Below are 20,873 nucleotides of genomic sequence, written 5' to 3' on the forward strand. Positions count from 1 at the left end.
ATGTTTTAAGATCGATATTTTCACATGTTCGATAGTCCAGTACCAATACTTGGAAAGGTTGAAAACCACCCAAGTATGATTACAGTTCTACAAGGTATGCTACATTTTTGTCTATCCACGCACACAAACAAATCTCGTTATGAAAAATTTCGCGTTTTGTATGGAATTCAGAACATTTTTGGAAATTTCTCGTTTTATGTTGTTTTATATCTGATTTTTTTGGTTGGAGAGTGAATCTCCAGTTGAAACACACTAGAAAATGATATTAATTTAGATTTAGTGTGAAAAATTGCGACAATATGTCGAACTGAAAAATATATAAAATGCTATATTTCTAATAGTTGGAGCATAATCTTAGTCATTGTCATAGCTCATGACTTTTGTTACTGTATGAAACATAAGCGACTCTATTTAGAAGCGCTATTAGACTACAATAAAAAAACGAAAAGTGCAAAAAGGTTACCGGCAAATTGATGAAAAATAGCATATTTTACCTAAATCGCAGCATGTTTGTGTATTCCCCACAAATAAAACATGTTTCAACATCATTTCTATAACTTTTCAGGAAAGTATGTTTTATAACTTTAGTTTAAAATGCAAAATCATTTCAAATTTCATACAAAATTGGAAAAAGTTCATAACGATCACTAATACTAATGCATCGACGTGAAAAGCATACCTTGTAGAACTGTCATCATACTTGGGAAAACCACATCAAACCGAGGGACACGACCGTGAGTGTGATGACAAGTGCTTAGGGAACATTCATAAATGACGTAGCATCCGAGTGGATTGACGAGGGGGTTTGCAGTTGAATTTTCTAAGCAAAACGTGATTTTCTAAAATCTTCTATAGTTGTCCTTCAATTTTTAAATCACGAATTAAAACTGCTCGAATCGCTACGATGTCAGTTCGCCCATATACCAACCACAATCATACACTGACATACACTGTAAAAAAATCGACACGTTACTGCCAAGTGGATTTTACTTACTTCTGTGCTAATAGATGAAACATTTTATATCTACGTGGAATACACTTGCGTTTCAGTTCACAGCACAAAATCAAGTTTCTTACACTTCGGTTTGCCGTGTCATGCATACCAAAATCAATCATTTCACACTCACATTTCAATGCCTACACACGTCAAATGTCAAAACACGTTGAAATACCGTGGATTCCAATAAAAATCGATATGGGTCGATATAATAAAATGATTTGGTTTATTTATTACAATTAATATGTAAAGAGAATTAGGGATTAGCGTGCGATTTATTTTCAATGCACGTAACACTGGCGTTTTTTCTGGTACACGTTGCCCCATAGTGCTTCGTACCCCGTTCTGTCTAACTGCTCAACAAATAATGAACAAAATTAATTTTCTTTTTCTCGGCTTTCTCGAAGTCCAAAGAGAATCCCATAAGGAACTGTCAAAAAGTGCTTTACAATATCAATGCAACATTTTTCGAGTGGAAATGAGACAAATGCAGGGCTGTGCAAGCACACCGCCTTCATAAACTACTCAAACAGTGATTTTATTCAGAGTATGGTACCATTCGAGTAATTCATTTTGTATCAACTCTTTTGGAAGATTTCTTCCTGAGTGTTACGTATGTCTTATGTATGTGTATCAACTGTCATTATAGCGATTTGGAACGGTTTTTATTCTTCATTTAAAAATCGAAGGACAATTATAAAAAAAATTTAAAAAATAACGTTTTTCTCAGAAAATTACATTATATAAAAATCAGAAATCCCTGAATAGCTGAACACCCCAATCCACTTTTATGGACATATAAAAATAAGAAACTCGTATATAGCTAAACTACCCAATTCAGGTGTCGAAAATGTGTCAAATTGTCATAAGACTGTTTTGAAGCATACATAAATCAAACTTGGATTTATAGTAAGCCCTTCCGCTGGTTCAGGCAAGGTTATTTGTATACTGTTATTTTTTCATAATCGATATGGCAACACTGGCCATATTTACCGAATTGGCAAACACACACTAACACTATTTCATACATCGACACAGCAACAGTGCAGCTCTGTACGAACGATCAGCTCATTTATAGATTTCCAGTTTAACAAAAGCGAGTACTGTCCGTCAGTGTCATTTAAAAAGTGGTGCAAATAAGTGATGAGCTTATCTTCCCGAGGATATAGCAGTTCAAGAATAAAACGCAAAGAAAATTATAAACCCTTACGTTCAAAAATGCCGTCATTAAGCTTTAACATGCGGTAAGTAGCGAAAAGAAAATTTTTGCGTGTCCTCAAAGGAATCTCCCCGTTCGCCATATCAACCAGCGCAGATTAGTGTCCTTGTCAAGGATAAAATAAATTACGGATATCGAAATTGTAAAAGTATATTTTTTGCAAGCATATGCGAAACAATTTTTATCCTGCAAACTTAAAAAAGTAGAATGAACAATAACGATACATTTTATTGCACAAATTACGATATATTTGGTTCGATAAGTATGAACGCCATTTTGTTTTTTGTAATTTCACTATTTTCGATAGTCGATAGTACATGCTGTTCGCATTGCCTTTCACACACGTACTCTGTCTGAACGTCAGTGACGTTACAGATTGAGTGGTAAATCAGATGTTTTTTTTTTGGAAGTTCATGTCGTAAGTTGCTGAACTTGTTTAGATCGGAGCATACCAGAAAAACTATAGACTAGAAAATGCTCCGATATAGTGTTAATTGGAATTTAAATCGTGATTATTGGCATCAATAAAATATTAGAATTTCTGTACCTTTGTGTTGCTAACACAAAATGTCGCTAGTCAATTCAACTCATTATAAGTGAAAAATATAATTTTAAATTATATTATAAGTTAAAATTATTTCTTTGTATTGAAGGTTGGGAAATATTTGATATATAAGCTTAGAAGCTACCATTGACACAACCATAAATTATTTATAAAGCAAAACAACATGCGTTTCGACAAGTCTTTCAACCCGATGAAACTGGACGCAATTATCAAGTAAACGTGAAATGCGCAAAACATGTGAATATCTTATCAATATTGTGGCGCTGTGCTTATTTTTGCGATAATGGAAAACAGAGCTTTTTTTAGAGATTAATTTATTGTAGTAATAAGTTAAAGTATGACGTGATTAAGTGTAATACATTCCAGTCTGTAATACACTGTTGGTTCATTATTTTGCGCTATTATGCTTTACATCTAAGAAATATCCAACATACATGAGTAGAATATTTTAGGTTTTCTAAAACGCCAATACTCGCTCGATTCTGATAAGAATGAAGTTATGTAAACCACTTAATAGTTTAGAGCCTAGATCGATGGTTTTGTTCAGCTAGTTATTATCAAAAAATTGGCTACGCTTCATCTTAAGCAGCAACAACGCTACACTACCATACAAACGTTTTGAAAAATATACATTCCCGTCTTTGCTCGTGCCATGATTATTGATAATTGGGTCGCTCGTGATTTTCTCGCTAGTACAAACAAGCGTGAATGGATTTTGATAAAGTAAGCAAAGTTCAGCTAATCATAATCGTGTGGGATACAATATTTGTAGCTACAGGGCGCAATCTTTGAGCTCAACAAAAATAAAATCCTCGCCTAAGCTCATCGGTTTGCAAATATGGATCTTGTTCTAGACATAGTACCTATGTCTAGAGGCAAAAGGATGGAATTTATTTCCAGTTTACAATAATTGTGATGACTGCTCATTCATGATAATGATAATCTATTTATAGTATGTTTATGGTTACTATTTCCAATGATTGCTGTTATGGTTAGACTTGTGTAAACAACAAAAAAGCTGACTGAGGTCTTCTCAGATAACCCTAACCGGGTGAAGGTAGAAGAACTGCTTTGTCAACGCCGTGACTCATTTTCTAGAAGGTTTGCATTACATTTTTCAACAACGACTTTTATACCGACTGGCATTTGATGGTGATGTATGTATTTATGGGTTTTTAATTCTCGATTACTTTAGTTCATTCGTTTGTTGCTGTCTCACCATTAACAGAATAGATTTGAGCTTTATCGTCAATACTGACAGATCTAGTGACAGATAATTATTTGCACGATGTTTTGTAGGATGATTTTGAATTTTTAATTTCTCCAGTGTCCCTTTTGGCAGACGCTACCTGCGAATGACCGAAATTCTAAAATCTATTGGGAAAAAACTGACGTGTGTATAAAAAAAACAATTAACGAAATACTGAAAATAATTGTACTAACTTATATCCACTAGAGGTCCTGATAATTAAGTATAGCTAAGGGTTACTTAACACCGATAGCACACGAGTTTGTTTTTTCTTTTTAAATTCTACTCACCAGAAATCTACAACAAAATATTGTAACACAGTGCATTCATTACACTACCCTTGAACTTTTAATATAGCAAAAGTAGCTTCCTGATCACGTTTGCTTGCGATCATTTGAAATGCTTCAAAACTCCTCACAGGGTCGAATAAAAATTTATTTTCATTCAGTCCGGAAATTACATCTCAGCCGGACACGCTAACTAAGGTGCAGTTTGATGCATGTTTACTCAATCCACCGACGCCGTCATATAAGTATAAGTAACATAGAACAACACTGGCAACGCTGCCTACTCAAAAAAGCAAACAAACAATCCCAAACTTGAACTTGCGCCAATTAAAACGCAAAGCTGTGAATGCACGTGCTGGTTGTCGGTTCCATCCGGCTTAAGATGTTTTGACGAAAATGCAGTTCTAAAAATTAACATTGATGGTGTTGCTGGATTATCTGTGTTGATTTGGAATTGCATTATTGAAACTAATTTTATATCCAAGAAAAACGAAGTAAACGAGATCATCTCATGTGCGGCAATTTAAATTCAGGTATTCACCCGATTTACCAAATTAGTCGACTTTATTGAAAGTAAAAACAATTGGAAAGCAAATACCGTTCTCAGTTAGATCCAGATTCGCGTAATTTTCAACCGTTTGCTTGTGGCGGGGGACAGTTTCTTGCAGGTATTGTACAGAAAAACACCGGCTATTTTTAGTTTCATCATTGTTGATATTTTCTTTTTTTCATGCATTGTAGCGTTAAGCCGCTGTTAGGACAGAGATATACACGGACCAGGTCTGCTGTTTTTTTTTATTTTGGCGAGAATATATTGTTGAAATATTCAGGCCGTGACGTACGAATGTAAATCGTAGCACTGATCGGAATTTACCGCTGCCGATGTGGTTAAGTGGAAAATATTTGCCTCAAAATAGAAAAATTGTTTTATCGTGGTTCAAGTGTACATTCTTCTAGATACAAAGATTAACTAAAACGAAACAATGGTATATTTTAAGAGTTCTCGAAGGGTAGTAAAAGTAACAAAGACGCAATAAGTAATACACACATATCTAAGAGAGCCTGTGTAGTTGTGAGCCTACGTGCGTGTTTGACACAAACATGATTGTGCTCTGAGATTAGTGAATGTGCTTGTTTGTCTCTTAGTAGACAAATAGCAAATAGGAAATTGAAATACGATCTGATAAGATATTGCACCATGCATGTACAAGAAATGTAGAGTTCGAAACTTTTGATACCTCTAAGCGGACTCGACAGGCAAAATTATGATTGTTTGAAAGCACAGCTATCAGCCTAAATGAAATCTTCATATCTGCTTGCTAAGGGCATATTTTAGGATCCTGTTCACTTAATACATTCGGAATTTATGCGATATCAGTATAACTCGTATATAAACATTTGACATAGCTTAAACATAAGTGGTGCCTAAATACAGTGAAAAAAAAGGAAATGAGTCTTGTTTAGGCTAACGTGCAAATTATAAACAAATCAACCGCACTTGCACATCCGAAACTGCATTCACCAGTTGCAGGAAATGTACCGATTATATTTCTCGTTCGATTGGTTTCTAACACATCCTAAAAAAAGCAAAGCTTGATTTTTTTTCTGATATCATATTCGTTAGGGTATATTTTCTGATGCTGTGACGACCACCAACCCATTAAAACCGAACACGTCGCGAAGGCGCACGATGTTTGCTATTATTTCTTAAAACCATCACAGATCTTGTCGTTAGAGCTCAGTCGGATTTCATCCGCGAAAATGTACACTCTTTGGATAGTGGATGTGTTTTTATAACGAAAGGAAGAAAAAGAGATTACCAAAAAGCAGAAATTGAAAGAGTTTACCAAACATAATTTAATTGTGCTAACGCAGATGCAAGCGTAATAAACAACGAAAGGCGAGCTAGCAAGAGGGCGAAAAGACTACAACAAAATAAGAACGCTATTTGTACAAAGATCAAGTTTTACTATCGGAGCAATATTCATTTATTTAATATACAATTTAATTTACTGCGTTGCTGTAATCTTCACGTGATAGTCAGCATTTATTATTAACCCAAAACAACACTCAGCACACTTAAAAATACCTGCACCAGGACAGTGTATAAGATATTGTGATTTTCTATACCTACGTGAAAGCTATGAAACTAGAAGCCGCTGAAAATACTAACATGTTCACCGCTATAGTACAACCACCGACGAGAAGGTGAGTGGTCGCACTTAAGGAAGTTCGAAATACTTTCAATTTTTTCTGAAATATTCGAGATTGTGTACGCACTTCGGGAGTAGAAATGTTATTTGAGTTGATGAAAAGTTCAATATTCATAATTTTTTCAACATTTTACTGGCAAACTTTCATTTTTTAAATGGGGTATTAAAAATAATATATCAACTTTTGTATTGCTAATACCATCAATTTCATCTTCCACATTTTGACAATTCACTTTCAAATTTTGGTGTTTCTTTGGACAAATTCGATTGATCATATTTTAATTTACAAAAACAAAAAGCTTATTTTTGTGTATTTTTTGTTCCTTTATTAAACTTTCTCAACCGTTTTTTTATATTATTTAAACTGATCATCAAAGTTCGCGGGACATAAATTAGATGAATAACTCTGGAAATAATAGCAGGGTGAGGGATGGCGTGTTGAGGATTCCGGCGAATGTCGAGTTGATGTAAGATATGCCGGATTTAGAAAGATGATTATTATTATCTTTGTAAAGGGAAACAACCACTAAAACCATTCAACATAATTGGAATACAATTATTCTTGAAAACGTTGAAAGTCATCAATGCGTTTTTGGCGGTTTATCTGTACTTCCACAGAGACAAAAACCAGCGTACTCCAGTCGTCACAAGTGATCGCGACTCAAACCCTAACCGATGCTGGTTTCTGTCGCCTGGTGGCTGTCATAACGTGGACAAAGGTTCGTGATCGTGATCGGCTTATTTACGAACTGTTGTGAAGAGTTTATTGTCAGTAAACACGATTATTTCCAACCTTCCTTCCGTGATAATCTTTACCAGCACTTTCGCTCTTTTTACCCATTATTGTTCTTGCCTTACGGAAAGGTCTTGGATCTCCTGGATCTTGCAGAGCTTGGTCTAAAGTTTATCTTTCAGGATCCGAACGAGACTTTGATCAGATACGTTGAGATCCACCCACAATTTAGTGGCATTACGTCGAGGATTTCGCTTAATACGTATCTTGACGATCTTCACCATGGCAGGGTCATCACAGTAGCATCGAGGTCCCTCTCCATACCGTTTGTTTTCTGTAATTTCGATTTCCAGGTCTGTACGGTATACACAACTTCTGCACACACGTAAATCGGACAGCTCATGTCTTTTCGAGGTCCATTTTTCCCTCGATTATAAAACTCACATGCATTTACTGATAGCTTAGACACAATGCACTTGCGGAATGCTCGTTGTTTGGACGCCATTTTGAGCTGAATTGAGCATGCATAGGCAAAACAAAAAAAACTGGCATAAAGAGGAAAGTTTGAGCTTTCATATGCATATTCTTATTCCTCTCTGAGCATGCTTGTTGTGGAGTAAAAGAGCCTAAAAATAATTGTAGAATTTTAGTTGTCACCCGTTAGTCAAACAATAATTCAACAATAATAAGTAAAATACATCTGCCCGCCACTGGAAAAGTAGCAAATGCTAGAATCACAAACAGACGTCACTGGTACACTAGCACCGCGTGGCGTGGAGAATATATTTTTGACATACTACGTCTCTCAGGAAGTTCGGCTACATAGGAATGTAGAATGAAAATTTAAAACCGCAAAAAGTGAAGAATATGTCCAATTTTAAATGATAATAAATCGGTTAGCTTTCGTTGCTCGCAAATGCAGAAAATTATAATTTTATAATTCCAACTATTGATTTATTGAAAATTTTCAAGACTTGTCAAAACACAAATTTCGATCTCTGATTGGCCGTTATATCACATACATAAGAAATACGTAACACTCAGGAAGAAATCTTCCAAAAAAGTTGGTACAAAATGAACTACTCTATTGGTACCACCCTTTAAATAAAATCACTGTTTGAATTGTTTTTGTAGACAGTGTACCTTCGCAGCCCTGCATTTGTCTCATTCCTACTCGAAAAATGCTGCATTGATTTTGTTAATAACTTTTGACAGTTCCTTATGTGATTTTATTTGGGGCTCGATAAAGCCGAGAAAAAAGAAATTCATTTTGTTCATTCTTTTCCGGGCAGTTTGATAGAACGAGGTACGGAGTACTATGGGGTAACGTGTACCAGAAAAAACGCCAGTGTTACGTATGTCTCATGTATGTGGTTATATGATTGCTTTCCCAAGCACGGTCGACAGAATTATTGACCTAGTAATTCAGAAAGAATTATTTAGCCTATATAAGAGTATGTTTCAGCCGAAACTGGTTATCTTAGCTCTACACAGAGCTACGAATAAATTGTAAAAATTTTAATAATGTTTCCAATTTTTATTTTTTGGTTAAATCAATAAGAAGAAAATAATGCAACTGTATAAGTGTCAACTACGTTTTCAGTGGTATACGTTATGTAACTTAGAGAACAACCACATACTTAGACATACGTAACACTGGCGATTTATTTTGGACTCTTTGCCCCACATCACCAGTTTGAACTGCTCGACGAAAATTAACGGAATGAATTTTCTTCATCGCGGCTCTACTCGAGCCCATAACAAAATCCCTTAAGAAACTGTCAAAAAGTTGTTTACAAAATCAATGCTGCATTTTTCGAGTGGGAACGAGACAAATGCAGGACTGCGCAGGTACACAACCTCCATAAACTACTCAAACAGAGGTTTTTTTTACAGAGGTTGGTACTTTCGAGTAAATCATTTTGTACCAACTTTTTTGGAAGATTTCTTCCTGAGTGTTACGTATGTCTTATGTATGTGGAACAACTGTTTTCAATTTTTTTATTTTCTTAAATTACCGTGTGATGGAGAACTTGTGGTTCACTAGTAGGTATATAAGTTTGTCCACTCTTACAGCCCTGTGCAATTTTCCGATGCACCTAGTGCCTTGGCGATTCTCTTACATACAGGTTCACTAGGGTTAACCGTCGCTATGACACTCTAAGTCGGCAAACGCTTTTCTAAAATAAGAAAATATGACTGGCAAGCTTGCATATGGAATCGAAATACTTTCCGACTTATGCAAGCTTTAAAATTAAATTGTTTTTCATGCGACAAAAACGCAAGTTTAATCTTTTGGCCAGCTTTGTTGACCTTGACCAGAGATGCCAGATGTTTTTCGAAAAATGTATGGCACTGCTCGAAAAACCGCAAAAATCTGCTTGAAATCTGGAAATAATCTCACTCGCGCATGCAAAAGTCGTCCCATATTTTAAGAAAATCAAAGGACTTTAACATGGGTTCCTTTAAGCTGAATTCTTCAGTACCCCTGTTAACTCTTCTTCTAACAAAAATAAGTCCCTCTTATAGTCAAATTAGTCTGAGTGACGTTTCAGGACATTTTAATTAGACGATATTGACAGGAGGATGGAAAGAAGCCCGATACAGCAGAGCAGTAAGCTTGAAACGGAAGGGCAAGCACGGATGTAAATGATAAGCGTATCACTTACTTCAATAGTGATACTGCAAATAATCGAGAGGGTCAGTAAAAAGAACTTAGTTGGTTACGTAGTCCGTGAAAGGTCCTGTTCGCAGCTGCAAGGCCTCCTCCACGGCTCTACGGTCGATCGATACTGATCATATCAATGTCGTCCACAAAGTCAAGAAGCATGTGAGATTTCGTGATGACCAACCTCTCTCTCTGAGAATTTCTGGTATTTCTACTCGAAAAAGGTACCATTTGCGGTTAGGACAGTGAATGGACAATGTTTTTAATTGTTTCATATAAAACATGGTATTTTTGCTATAAGATTCCAGTCATTACTATGTGTTGTTGAATCCACCATCGATAATAATTTTATCATGAAAAACATTATCAGTGACTTGTGGAGACATTTTCGCCGTTCATCCAGTCACACGAAGACCCCGTGATCTGGCCCGATCTAGCTAGCTGCCACTACGCCCGAGATGTATTGGAATGGTAGGAGCAGAATAATATTGATGTTATCGGAAAAAAAATTAATCCACCAAACTGCCCACAGTTTTGTCCCATCAAAAGATATTGGGCAATAGCAAAAACATCATGTCAAGAAGACTGTGAGCTCTGCCTGAGATTGAGCGACAGTTTTGGCAGCGCAGTCTTTTGAGTAAAAGTGGAACTGACGCATGCCAGTGTGTGTGCTGGCGATGCGAATAGCCAACTTAAGGTGAAACGGGATTTTGGTCTTTTCCTATGCAATTTTGAGGTTGGAGTTTTTTTTTTTACTTTTGTAGTTTGAGCGTAAAAAAATCGGCTGCCACTAAATAAACAGCACTCATATTGCTACTTCAGGCATGCAACAGTTGTGAAAACAAATTATAAAAGTTTCATGTACGTAGTCTTCATAAATCATAGGAAAATTAGATTGCAAAATCCGAGTTGATCGCGACAACGTCCCGTTTCACCTTAAACCTTTAATAGATGGAGTGTACTGTTTGATCTGACGCTTGTCATTTGTATGGGATCGATCCAGAGATGCCAGTCTTCTTGATATGATGTTTTCGGCAATAGTCAAGCGTAAATTGAAAAAGTGTGGCAAATCAATCAAAACATAATCTGATATGGCGAAGTGGTGGAAAAAATTGACAATACGGTTGATGTTGCCACTGTGCAGAAATTGATGGTATTCGACGAAAAGTTCCAGAATTCATCAGAACAGCAGACAAATGATTTTTCTTGTACAGTCCCTCCACAGTTATGGGTCAGCTACAATTATGGGTCACTTTCACGCAAATACGTCTACTCTCACGAAACTTAACAATTTTCATTAGCAGTGGTATTTTTTGCAACTCACTTGTAACCTCATTCATACGAATTAAATGATTAAAAGTTGAAAATGTCACTAAAAACTATAATTCTGCTCGGTGCAATAAGTGAAGTGACCCATAATTGTAGTAATGTTAGATCTTGCGGTACACAATTGTGGGTCAGTTCATATTTTGGCTATTTTTAATACTTTTACACGATTATGCGACAAGACTGAATAAAATAACTTATTATCAAGCTTTTATAACAATAAAATAACTTGCGTTATGTAATTTGATGATTTTATAGTCCAAATGATTTCGAATGCCAAAAGTGACCCATAATTGTGTCTCTGGCTATGTTAGTGTATGTATGTATGTAAAGATAGATAGTAAAACAATCGTTGTTGATAATTTTTCCGATTTTATATCCATTTTTGAACATTCAGACAACACGTTGACTGACCCATAATTGTAGAGGGACTGTATTGTTTCCTCGAAGTTTAATAAAAACCTTGCAAAAACATATTTTTACCAATTTATAAGTTATTTCCTCATCGAGAAATCGGAAATTGTATGCGGCCAAATTCTAAATGAAGCAAACCTCAATCGATCGCGCAAAAAATCAATTTAGCTGGTAATTTTTTAGGGGGGAAGAATTCATGTTTCCTTTCACCTGAATCACAGATAACAGACATCCAAGCTAATTTTGCTTCATGTGTAAAAAGACGCAACGGTATTTTAGCATGACGCAATACGCAGTATGGTGGCGCTAAGAACAGTTAGTGGTCAATGATTCGATAAAATCGATAGTTTTACAGCCCTTACAGATATTACTGCAATAAAAAGGGTTGCCGTTTTTTAATGAAGAAATTTTGAGCAGTCGTAATTTGTACATAATCGACAATTTTATTCAACCCCATCCCAGTCAATATGAAAAAAATATACACAAACCTCACAAAAACAGTGTTATATCGTTGCGAGAACAGCGACTCTTTAATCTGTGAGAATTTTCATGCGTCTAGCAGCTTTGACTATAATACAGCGCTGCCATCACGAAAGTGCTTGAAGTCGCAAGTTGCACAAAGATGTCGTTAACATTTCAAACGAGTAATAATTTGAAATCTTACACGCGATTTCTGGAGTTTTTTGTTCTAGCCAGGGATGCCACATGTACAGAATATTCTGTGTTTTACAGATTTTTAGGATAAATCGATGACACAGAATCTGTACAAACAGATTACAGATTTTTGGCAAATACAGCGAGTTAACAGATTTTTACCAAATTATAAAAATTTGTACCTTGTTTAAAGTATCAACGCACATTTAAATTGAAGTCAGCAGTTTCGATTTGCTGCGGTTTTTACACAAAATTTCGTCGTTTTCAAAAATTTCTCAAAAATTCGAAAACTTGTATCATTTTCAGTTCTGTTGGAAACATTTATATCAAATTATTTATTCAAAGCCCTGAATAATTAAATAAGGTTATCTGAAAGTAACAGTAAACCCAAATGGTCTGCACAGATTTTTGACCAGATATTTTGCCAAGCGGTATTTACAGATGGTCAGACATTTTCAGCTACATGAACAGAATTGGGTTCTAAAGTTTTAAACGGTTTTCTGATTCTTATATATCAGCTGAAAGAGTGCAATTTTCTGAGCGAAACGTGATTTTTAAAAAACGTTTATCGTTTTCCTTCGATTTTTAAATGAAGAATCAAAAACTGCTCGAAATACCTTGAATGACAGTTCTCCCATATTATGGGTGAAACGTCATCTAAGACCTTTCGAGCAGTTTTTTACTCTTTATTCAAAAATCGAAGGAAAACAATAAACATTTTTAAAAAATCACATTTTGCTTAGAAAAAACGGCTTTTTCAAATGATGTATAAAAACTGGTATAGCTTTAGGACCCAATTAAATGTGGCAACCCTGGTTCTAGCTTGGATATCTGTTATCTGGGGCTGAATCAATTTACATTGTTCTGGCTGTCGCTGCTTTTTGCAGTGCATTTATACGTGAAATTTGCATTGATCGGAAGCCAATACTATAATTACAAATCGTACCACGTTCGTTATGTTCGAAAAATTAACAATGCACAAAATGTACGGGGAAGTTCACTTCAGTGTCTTTTTATTGTCGTAATGTTCCGAACCTTCTGGACAGTTTAGACATCCAGTGATTAGCCTTTTTTTTTGTCTTTACTCAGAAAGTAAGTTTGGCTACTTTTTTATTTTTATTTTCAGTGAGCCAAGTATTAGTAGTAGTAGCAATCGTGCGTGCAAACGTACGATTTCTTCTTCCTCTTCGTCCTCCTCCTCGTCGGCCGGCTTCGACTCCTTCTGTGTTTCTTTGGCTGTAGGACCGCTGTGGTGGTCCTGATGTCCCAACAATCAGAACCGACCATGATAGGGCGTCCCCCTTAAAAGGTACGTTATCTGGCTATAGCAGCTGCTAGAATCGTAACAGTGCCCTACCCCCACTACAATAAACTGTTCTTATCATTCCAGAATACAATCGCAAAACATCAATTGATTCGACCACCACCGCTTCGTCTGAATACATCGATCTAGACTCCACCGAATCAACCGTTGACTTTATGAACCAGCATGAAGCCGCTGTTATCCAGGAAGTTCTAAACCAACCATCTCCAACGCAAATTACATTGAAGTTGTACGTAACAGAGCAAAAATTCAGCACCTGGGAGACGGTAAGTTGGCGACACACTGTTCGCGTGTCTGCTGTTTCGTTTGTGTTTGGCGAGCTTAGAGAAGTTTTTACTCTGAACTCAAATTATGCTATAGAGGATAACCCCTGGAAGTCAGTAAACCTAGAAAAATGATCAAACATAAACAAATTTAATCGTTGGTGCAAACTTCGATCTTAATTACCTGGGGGAAACATTAGTTATTTTTATCGAGAGATCTAGCGTCGTAATCAATGATAGGCTGCTATTGTTGATTGCGACAAATTTTCTCGCGAAAAAATCTTGTTGAAGTGCGCGGGTACGTCCAATCGCGGTAATATCTTCTACAAAAAGTGCGGAAATTGAATTTGCGCACTTTATGTAGAAGACACCAACATGATTGGTTATTCCCGCGCACTTCTACGGCGTTTTTCATGCACCTTGTGAGATAAATTCTCCCGCAATCAACAATAAAATGCTGACGAATGACAATTTGTTGACATGATGATGATACATAACATTATATTAGAGCAATTCTCGCTGAAACTAGGCCACTAGGTGCACAAGGTCTTCAAATTTGATATAAATGCACATAGTTATTAGAAATAGAGAAGAAATGATAATGCCATTTTTGTTTGATCGAATTTGTTGACCCCTTGGTCACCAAGGGGCAGAACAGTTTTCAGAAAAGTTGAAATTTTTGCAATTCTTGATGTATTATTTGAGCTGTATCTCTAAAATTCGTTATGTAAAGTACTACAAGTAGCACCATTCTGTAAAGAGGAATGATAGAGTTTTCATTTGAATCCAGCTTTCCAATGCTGGTCTCAGATCGGAAATCGGTAGTTGCGAACACGGTCAAAATTGCATTTTTCTGATATAATCCAAGATGGTGGCCAAATTCAAGATGGCGGCCTAAATTCTGATCACTTCAAATGAAAGCTCTATCATTCCTTTTTACAAAATGGTGCTACTTGTAGTACTTTACATAACGAATTTTAGAGATACAGCTCAAATAATACATCAAGAATTGCAAAAATTTCAACTTTTCTGAAAACTGTTCCGCCCCTTGGTGACCAAGGGGTCAACAAATTCGATCAAACAAAAATGGCATTATCATTTTTTCTCTATTTCTAATAACTATGTGCATTTATATCAAATTTGAAAGACCTTGTGCACCTTGTGGCCTAGTTTCAGAGAGAATTGCTCATTAATGAATCACCGCATGCAACAAAGCCAAGGAACGGACGCAAAAAGTAACTCGATCTTTTTACAAAAAACATATTACAACTTTTTTCAATGTAGATTTTATTCGGACAAGAACTCGTAACTGATTTTAACAAAACAACTGAAAGTCAGTGATATTTCAACTCCTAGTACTCCCACAATATATAATTTTGCATCTCGTGTTTTTAGCGTTCAGACCTTTGACTCACAGGGAAGCTGTTACAGATAACAATGATAATAATACAATTAAATGCCAATGAATGATCGATAACAAGAAACTGAATCAGGGCAAAAGGTAGAAAAGTCTATAGTCGTCTACTTTTTCCGAACAATTTTGTGGATCGATTCAGAATGTTCTGGGGAATAGTTTTCTGGTTAGCAAATCTTCTGATCATTTTTTGGACGGCTCATTTCTTACTATGTACTTACAAATGACATGTAATTTTTACCAGTCTCCATTGTTACTTATTTTTCTAAAAATACAGGGTGGCTAAAACCTTGAAAAACCTGGAAAATCAGCGAGCGTCAGGGAATTCATTTTTCGATCAGGGAAATCAAATAATATCAGCGAAAATTGAAAAACAATCGGAAAAATTTTTAAGCGAGACGCGATTTGTTATTAAAGCGGCTCTTTATCGCTAATGCGGATTCTTCCAGCATTGAAGTTTGGTTCATATCCGGATCGATTTATTTTTGCACTAGGTTTCCAGAGTTGGGTTCATTTACGTTGCACTTTTTTGTGCTGAATACTGAAAAATATCAGTCGAAATAGTATTTTATTTCAGGGAAAACTAGAGAATTTTATCTCGAAATTGCTACCCTGTACATACATATTTCATGTAAATCAACAACAATTTCGTCTTACATATAGCACCCTAACACATAATATCCTTTACAGGTCTTCAGCCCAATGGATAACATGTTGTACGTGAACCTTCCGTCAACCATGTCCCACGAGGCATCGAAGCATTCGTTCATGTCTTTGCTGGAGTTTGCTGAGGAAAAACTAGAGTGCGATGGTGTCATCCTCTGCATACGCAAAGACCGGCTCGATCGCCCCAATCTGGTACGCACATTTTCCTTCGTCGGATTCCAGCTGGTTAGCCCGAAGTCACCGTTGACTCCACCGCATATTGAGATACAACAGAAAAATGATTACCTCTTCATGATATACAGCATTGAGGAGTAGAACAACATCAACGCGACAACATTACAGACGAAGATGCGTGGGTGTGTTTTGATCAAAATTAAATCTTCAATAGTCGTAGCCGAGCCACGTACTCTCGGAAAAATATCATTCCGCTTACCGAGAACGTCGATTGGGTGGCTGGATTATTCAAAAGTAAGGATTCATAGCCCCACCGAGCTTCGATAGGTGGCAGATCGTTGCATCCCAAATCAGTGGGCGCTATGGTTCCGTTTTGATCAATACACATTTTCCTTGCGACTACTAATTGAAACAATAATCGTATCGACAGCAACATCCTATAAAGTTAAAAAGAAAACATCTCTCTTTTCGAAAAGATTACAATACCAACATTAAACTAACAGTATAAACTATCATATAAGATACAAAACTTATAATCTGATTATAAAGGGTCGATCACTTGCGATTTGTAATTGTTTTAAAGTGGAATGCTTCTATAATTAAAAAACTAAAAAAGCAAAAAAAAAATTAAAAACATAAAAATCTTTTTCTAAAACATTATTTGTACAAAAAAGACCCAAAAAAATGTATGAACTTATTGAATATCTATAGTAGGAACTAATGCAAAGAAAAAGAGCTGAGAACATTATCCCAAATTTTGTAACCTATTGAATTTACTTAGTTAACAGTGAAAATTAAAAAAGTGTTTGAATAAAAAAGAATATCTTAATAAGCAAGCAAATGATTCCTTCGCCAATGAGCGAGTTTTGAATTTCGTATTGGCAGAAAGGTGGTACCGAGTTTCGAGAAAAAAAAATGGTTCCAAAAAACGCTTCAAGCGTACGGGGACAAGACAACTATTTGAGCGAAGGAAAAATTGTGTGAACTTGATAAAATATATTGAACAGAGTAATACAACAATTGCACACTTCTGCATATATTATTGCTTATTATTGTACTTATTTTATTAAACTGTAATATCCACCGATAACGGAGGAACTTTTAGCGCAACCGATGGTATTGTAATTCTTCTACCAACCCTAAACCTCCCGGGTCAGAATGCAACACATACAAATTGAAGCAATTGAAAAGAGAACACATTCAGTTATATTTTTAACTTTATATGGAGAATGGTTACAAGTGAAGAAATGTTTTAAAATAATAATTGGGATGGTATATATTATTTCTATCTTATACATTTACCTATGTATTTTTGTTAACGAATATCGTAAACTACAAAATTTTATTATTTTTTTGCGCAAATACACCAACTCTTTGCACTTCATCGGAATAGAAACAGGCTTTGTCCAGGTTTCAACGAAAGTCAGAGACAGTTTACTAACATAGTAAGTAGTAGAGTTACTATAAATGTGCATACCTTTACGTATCCTGTATTATTAACATTTATAAGTGTTTATCCAGATCATTAGAATGAATTGAAAGAGAATAAAGAACACAATATTTTTTTGTTTCCGGCATGGGAATTACAAAAACAGACCATTTGATATTTTAATCCGAAAAGTTTCCATTGCCTTTGCACTTTGCAGAGCTAAAAACACCATTCCTACTTAATTCGCGACAGCCGATTTAGAGCATTTTCGTTTCTATAAAATTGGCACTGACTTTTGGTAAAAAGTTAGCGTGTTCAGTTTTGAAATTAGAAAAACAATCACAGGTTGATGAAAAATCAAAATAACCATCCCATTCGAACTAGATTTCCCCAAAATATAGAAACGATATATCTTTTGACTGAAGGGTAGTCTACGGAAACCTGTAGAAGCTTTCAACGGCTGACCGACTCCGTTGAATCGGATTCAATCAAATTTTTGAATTTTTTTCCGAAAACTTTGGTCAAATCAAATCGATTAATTTCGATATACGACAATAGAAATTTATGAGCTATGAATGTTTAAAGTAGATAATGTTCAATAACCTCATTAGATGTTGTCCGAGAAAATCGGGATAAAATCATTTAGGTCTCTCCAAGAAAATTGGATTTTTTTTTATATTGGGTCATCGATAAGTTCAACTGCAACCTTGGGAAAAATATAAACTTGTGAGACCTACCGTACAATTTTATACTATAAAAATACTTAACCCTTTATAAATCCGACGCAAGTTTAGTGAAACGTAAATAAAATGTAAAAAAAGTCCCCAAATTAACATTGCACACTTCTAGCAGCTTTGTTTGGGAAATTTGGAGTGTTGCGAGAGACCGTCAGAAGACCTTGTTTAAGCAAAATTGATAAACGAAATTTATGGCGCAACCAAAAAATTTCGGTACCAAAAAATATAGGTAGTTGCCACTGCCTGGGTTACAGCTATAACATTGTGCTTTTTTCATCTACGCATAGTATGTTAGATGTGAACATCAAATGTTTAACTTTGTTAATGGCCGCATTCTACGTTCGTGCGAAAAGATCGACTTGAACGCTCGACATGGCAAAAAAAAAATACTAGAATTGAATTCGAACGCCCTTTGTTTAGCTTTTTCAAAATCATTGGTTAGTTTGTTTTGATGCGGGTTAGGAAATTCCTGGTAAATGAAATTTCAAACGTGTTGTAAGATTCCAATCATGACGCACTCGTAAAATTAATGATTTCGGATTATTCTGGAAAAGCTCGGTACTTCGAACCATAACAGCACTGTTTTTTACTAACGCATACACTGGTAATATTTTCAATTCATCGAGTTCTTTTCAAAATATAACTGAACGATTAAGATGGGCATGATGCTTTCAAAAGGAAAACGAAACAATCCTTCCAGTTCTGCTGGACTGCTTGACTTAGCGAACTCGCTTCAATTTCATCTGATAACCGACATGATCTTATAACTGGTGTACCGGGATCCACGCAAACGGTTCTCATGCTCAGTAATCTTCGCCACGGGATACGACTTCTTTGCAGGTGGGACGTAGCATGATCGTGTGCTCATATTGCGCCGTATAGCAACCCTTAACATCGCATAGCGGAGGATAGGCTTCAACCACTCCTTTATCGCATAGATCCTTCAATGCCATCTGATACTTGGTAGCACCAGCGCGATCCAACCACCGCTTGCAGAAGGCCAATGTACCGAAGTTTTTGTTAATTAATCCCAGCAGTTGTTTGGACGACTGTAAACGCAGTGGCACAAATGGAGCATCGAAATTTTTCATGTAATGAGAGCAATCCATGTCGTCATGCACCATTCCACGTCCAGTCGAGCCGAAAGTTTCAATGGCGTAAAATTCGTTCTCTTCCATGCGGGTCGTTTCGCCGCCCTTTACAATGGGTACAGTTTTTCCCGAATGAATGCGATACGGACTTATAGAATGACCATTCAAATTGCGAATACTTTTTACTTGATACGTTTTGCCGTCGAGTTCCACTTCGTACGATTCCATCACCTCCTGAATAGCAGCTCCAATATCGCATAACCTAAAGCAAATAGTCAACATCATTGTAAACAACTAAACATTACATACGGAAGGTGGCCATTGTTAAACCACAGAAGCCTACCTCACATCAATACCAGCCTCCCGTATTCCAGTATTTGTGGCATCCTTAACAGCTTCGAGCAACTTATCGTATTTTGAATTGAACGATAGCGTGAAAGCGCAATCTATTATACGACCCTTGATATGAGTACCGAAATCGATCTTGGTTACGTCGTCAAACTCCAGCACAGTTGGATCCCCGGCATTTGGTGTATAGTGAGCGGCACAATGATTTCTAGAGCACCCGGTGGGAAAAGCTAAACCTGCTTCAAGTCCTTTCTCCCCTATTAACCTCCGAGCGGTAGATTCCAGTTCTTCGCAAATTTCGATCATCGTCATGCCAGGCTTAATCCACTTTTGCATGTATTGTCGCGTCTGTCGATGCGCTTCAGCAGCCAGCCTCAGTTCGTTGTAGATATCCAAATGCATTCGGTCAAGGGCTCGTTTTTCCTCGCTCGTAAAACGGTCCTTGGCGGTGGTCGCGTCCGGGTATTGCATGATTTCACCTTCAGGATACTTAGAATTTTTGAATTGTTCTGTTATTGGGACAGTCGGAGCCACAAGTTTGCCTCCAGCAGTCCCCGTTTTTTTCTTATTGCGTTTCTTTTTCTTCTTTTTGCCATCGTCTGCACCCCCTTCGTCGTCGTCGTCTTCTTCCTCAGCGACAGCAGCTTCCTGTTTCTTTTGCTTTTCAGCTTCCTTAGCTGCAGCTTTTTCTGCCTTTTCAACTGCTTGTTTTTCTGCAAGTGCTTCTCTCAGTGCGGCAGCTTCCGCTTTTTCAGCAGCTGCCGGTGAACATTGAAGAAAATAAAATAACGATTAGAAATATGCACCAATGCATTGCATGCGTGTTTTGAGGTTGGAAGTTTCGGAGATAGCAACCGCGTTGACAAATTTTCAGACGGCCATGAAAATATATGCAAATTAGTCATAAACCTACCAGATTTTTTTGGCCTTTTAGGTTTCTTTTTCTTCTTTTTATCCTCGGGCACATTTTCGTCTACAGTTTCATCTTCTAAATCATCTTTTTTGTCGTTGTTGGCCAAATTTTCCTTAGACACTATGGGTTTTGTTTCAACAGCCGCCATTTTTCGCTAAGCAATGCACTTTCGCAATTTTTTATGTTTCT

General features: G+C 36.4%; 2 protein-coding genes across 2 annotated transcripts; one reads left to right on the forward strand and one right to left on the reverse strand.

Annotated features, from left to right (window-relative positions):
• The first annotated feature begins 2,026 nt into the window (after window positions 1-2,026).
• Window positions 2,027-17,758, forward strand: LOC129726415 (ornithine decarboxylase antizyme). Its single transcript, XM_055683064.1, is given in 5 exon segments — window positions 2,027-2,241; window positions 13,452-13,584; window positions 13,586-13,634; window positions 13,716-13,915; window positions 16,017-17,758. Coding segments are annotated over 5 exon segments (774 nt in total). The 5' UTR covers window positions 2,027-2,140; the 3' UTR covers window positions 16,308-17,758.
• A 1,136-nt stretch (window positions 17,759-18,894) lies between these two features.
• Window positions 18,895-20,873, reverse strand: LOC129727702 (methionine aminopeptidase 2). The gene is made up of 3 exons (XM_055685769.1): window positions 20,685-20,873; window positions 19,767-20,529; window positions 18,895-19,685 (listed from the first exon to the last, which is right to left on the reverse strand). Exons 1-3 carry the CDS (start codon window positions 20,830-20,832, stop codon window positions 19,136-19,138), a joined length of 1,461 nt encoding a protein of 486 aa, XP_055541744.1. The 5' UTR covers window positions 20,833-20,873; the 3' UTR covers window positions 18,895-19,135.

This window comes from Wyeomyia smithii, chromosome 3, assembly GCF_029784165.1.
Source record: "Wyeomyia smithii strain HCP4-BCI-WySm-NY-G18 chromosome 3, ASM2978416v1, whole genome shotgun sequence".
Lineage (NCBI taxonomy): Eukaryota > Metazoa > Arthropoda > Insecta > Diptera > Culicidae > Wyeomyia > Wyeomyia smithii.

What these genes read in the sequence shown, in the direction of transcription:
- LOC129727702 (XM_055685769.1), bottom strand. Translation starts at nt 20,832, where the DNA reads ATGGCGGCTGTTGAAACAAAACCCATAGTGTCTAAGGAAAATTTGGCC. An exon ending in TAAAAGGCCAAAAAAATCTG is followed by an intron (nt 20,530 to 20,684) that starts GTAGGTTTATGA and finishes GTTCACCGGCAG; the next exon opens with CTGCTGAAAAAGCGGAAGCT. An exon ending in GAGGCTGGTATTGATGTGAG is followed by an intron (nt 19,686 to 19,766) that starts GTAGGCTTCTGT and finishes TATTTGCTTTAG; the next exon opens with GTTATGCGATATTGGAGCTG.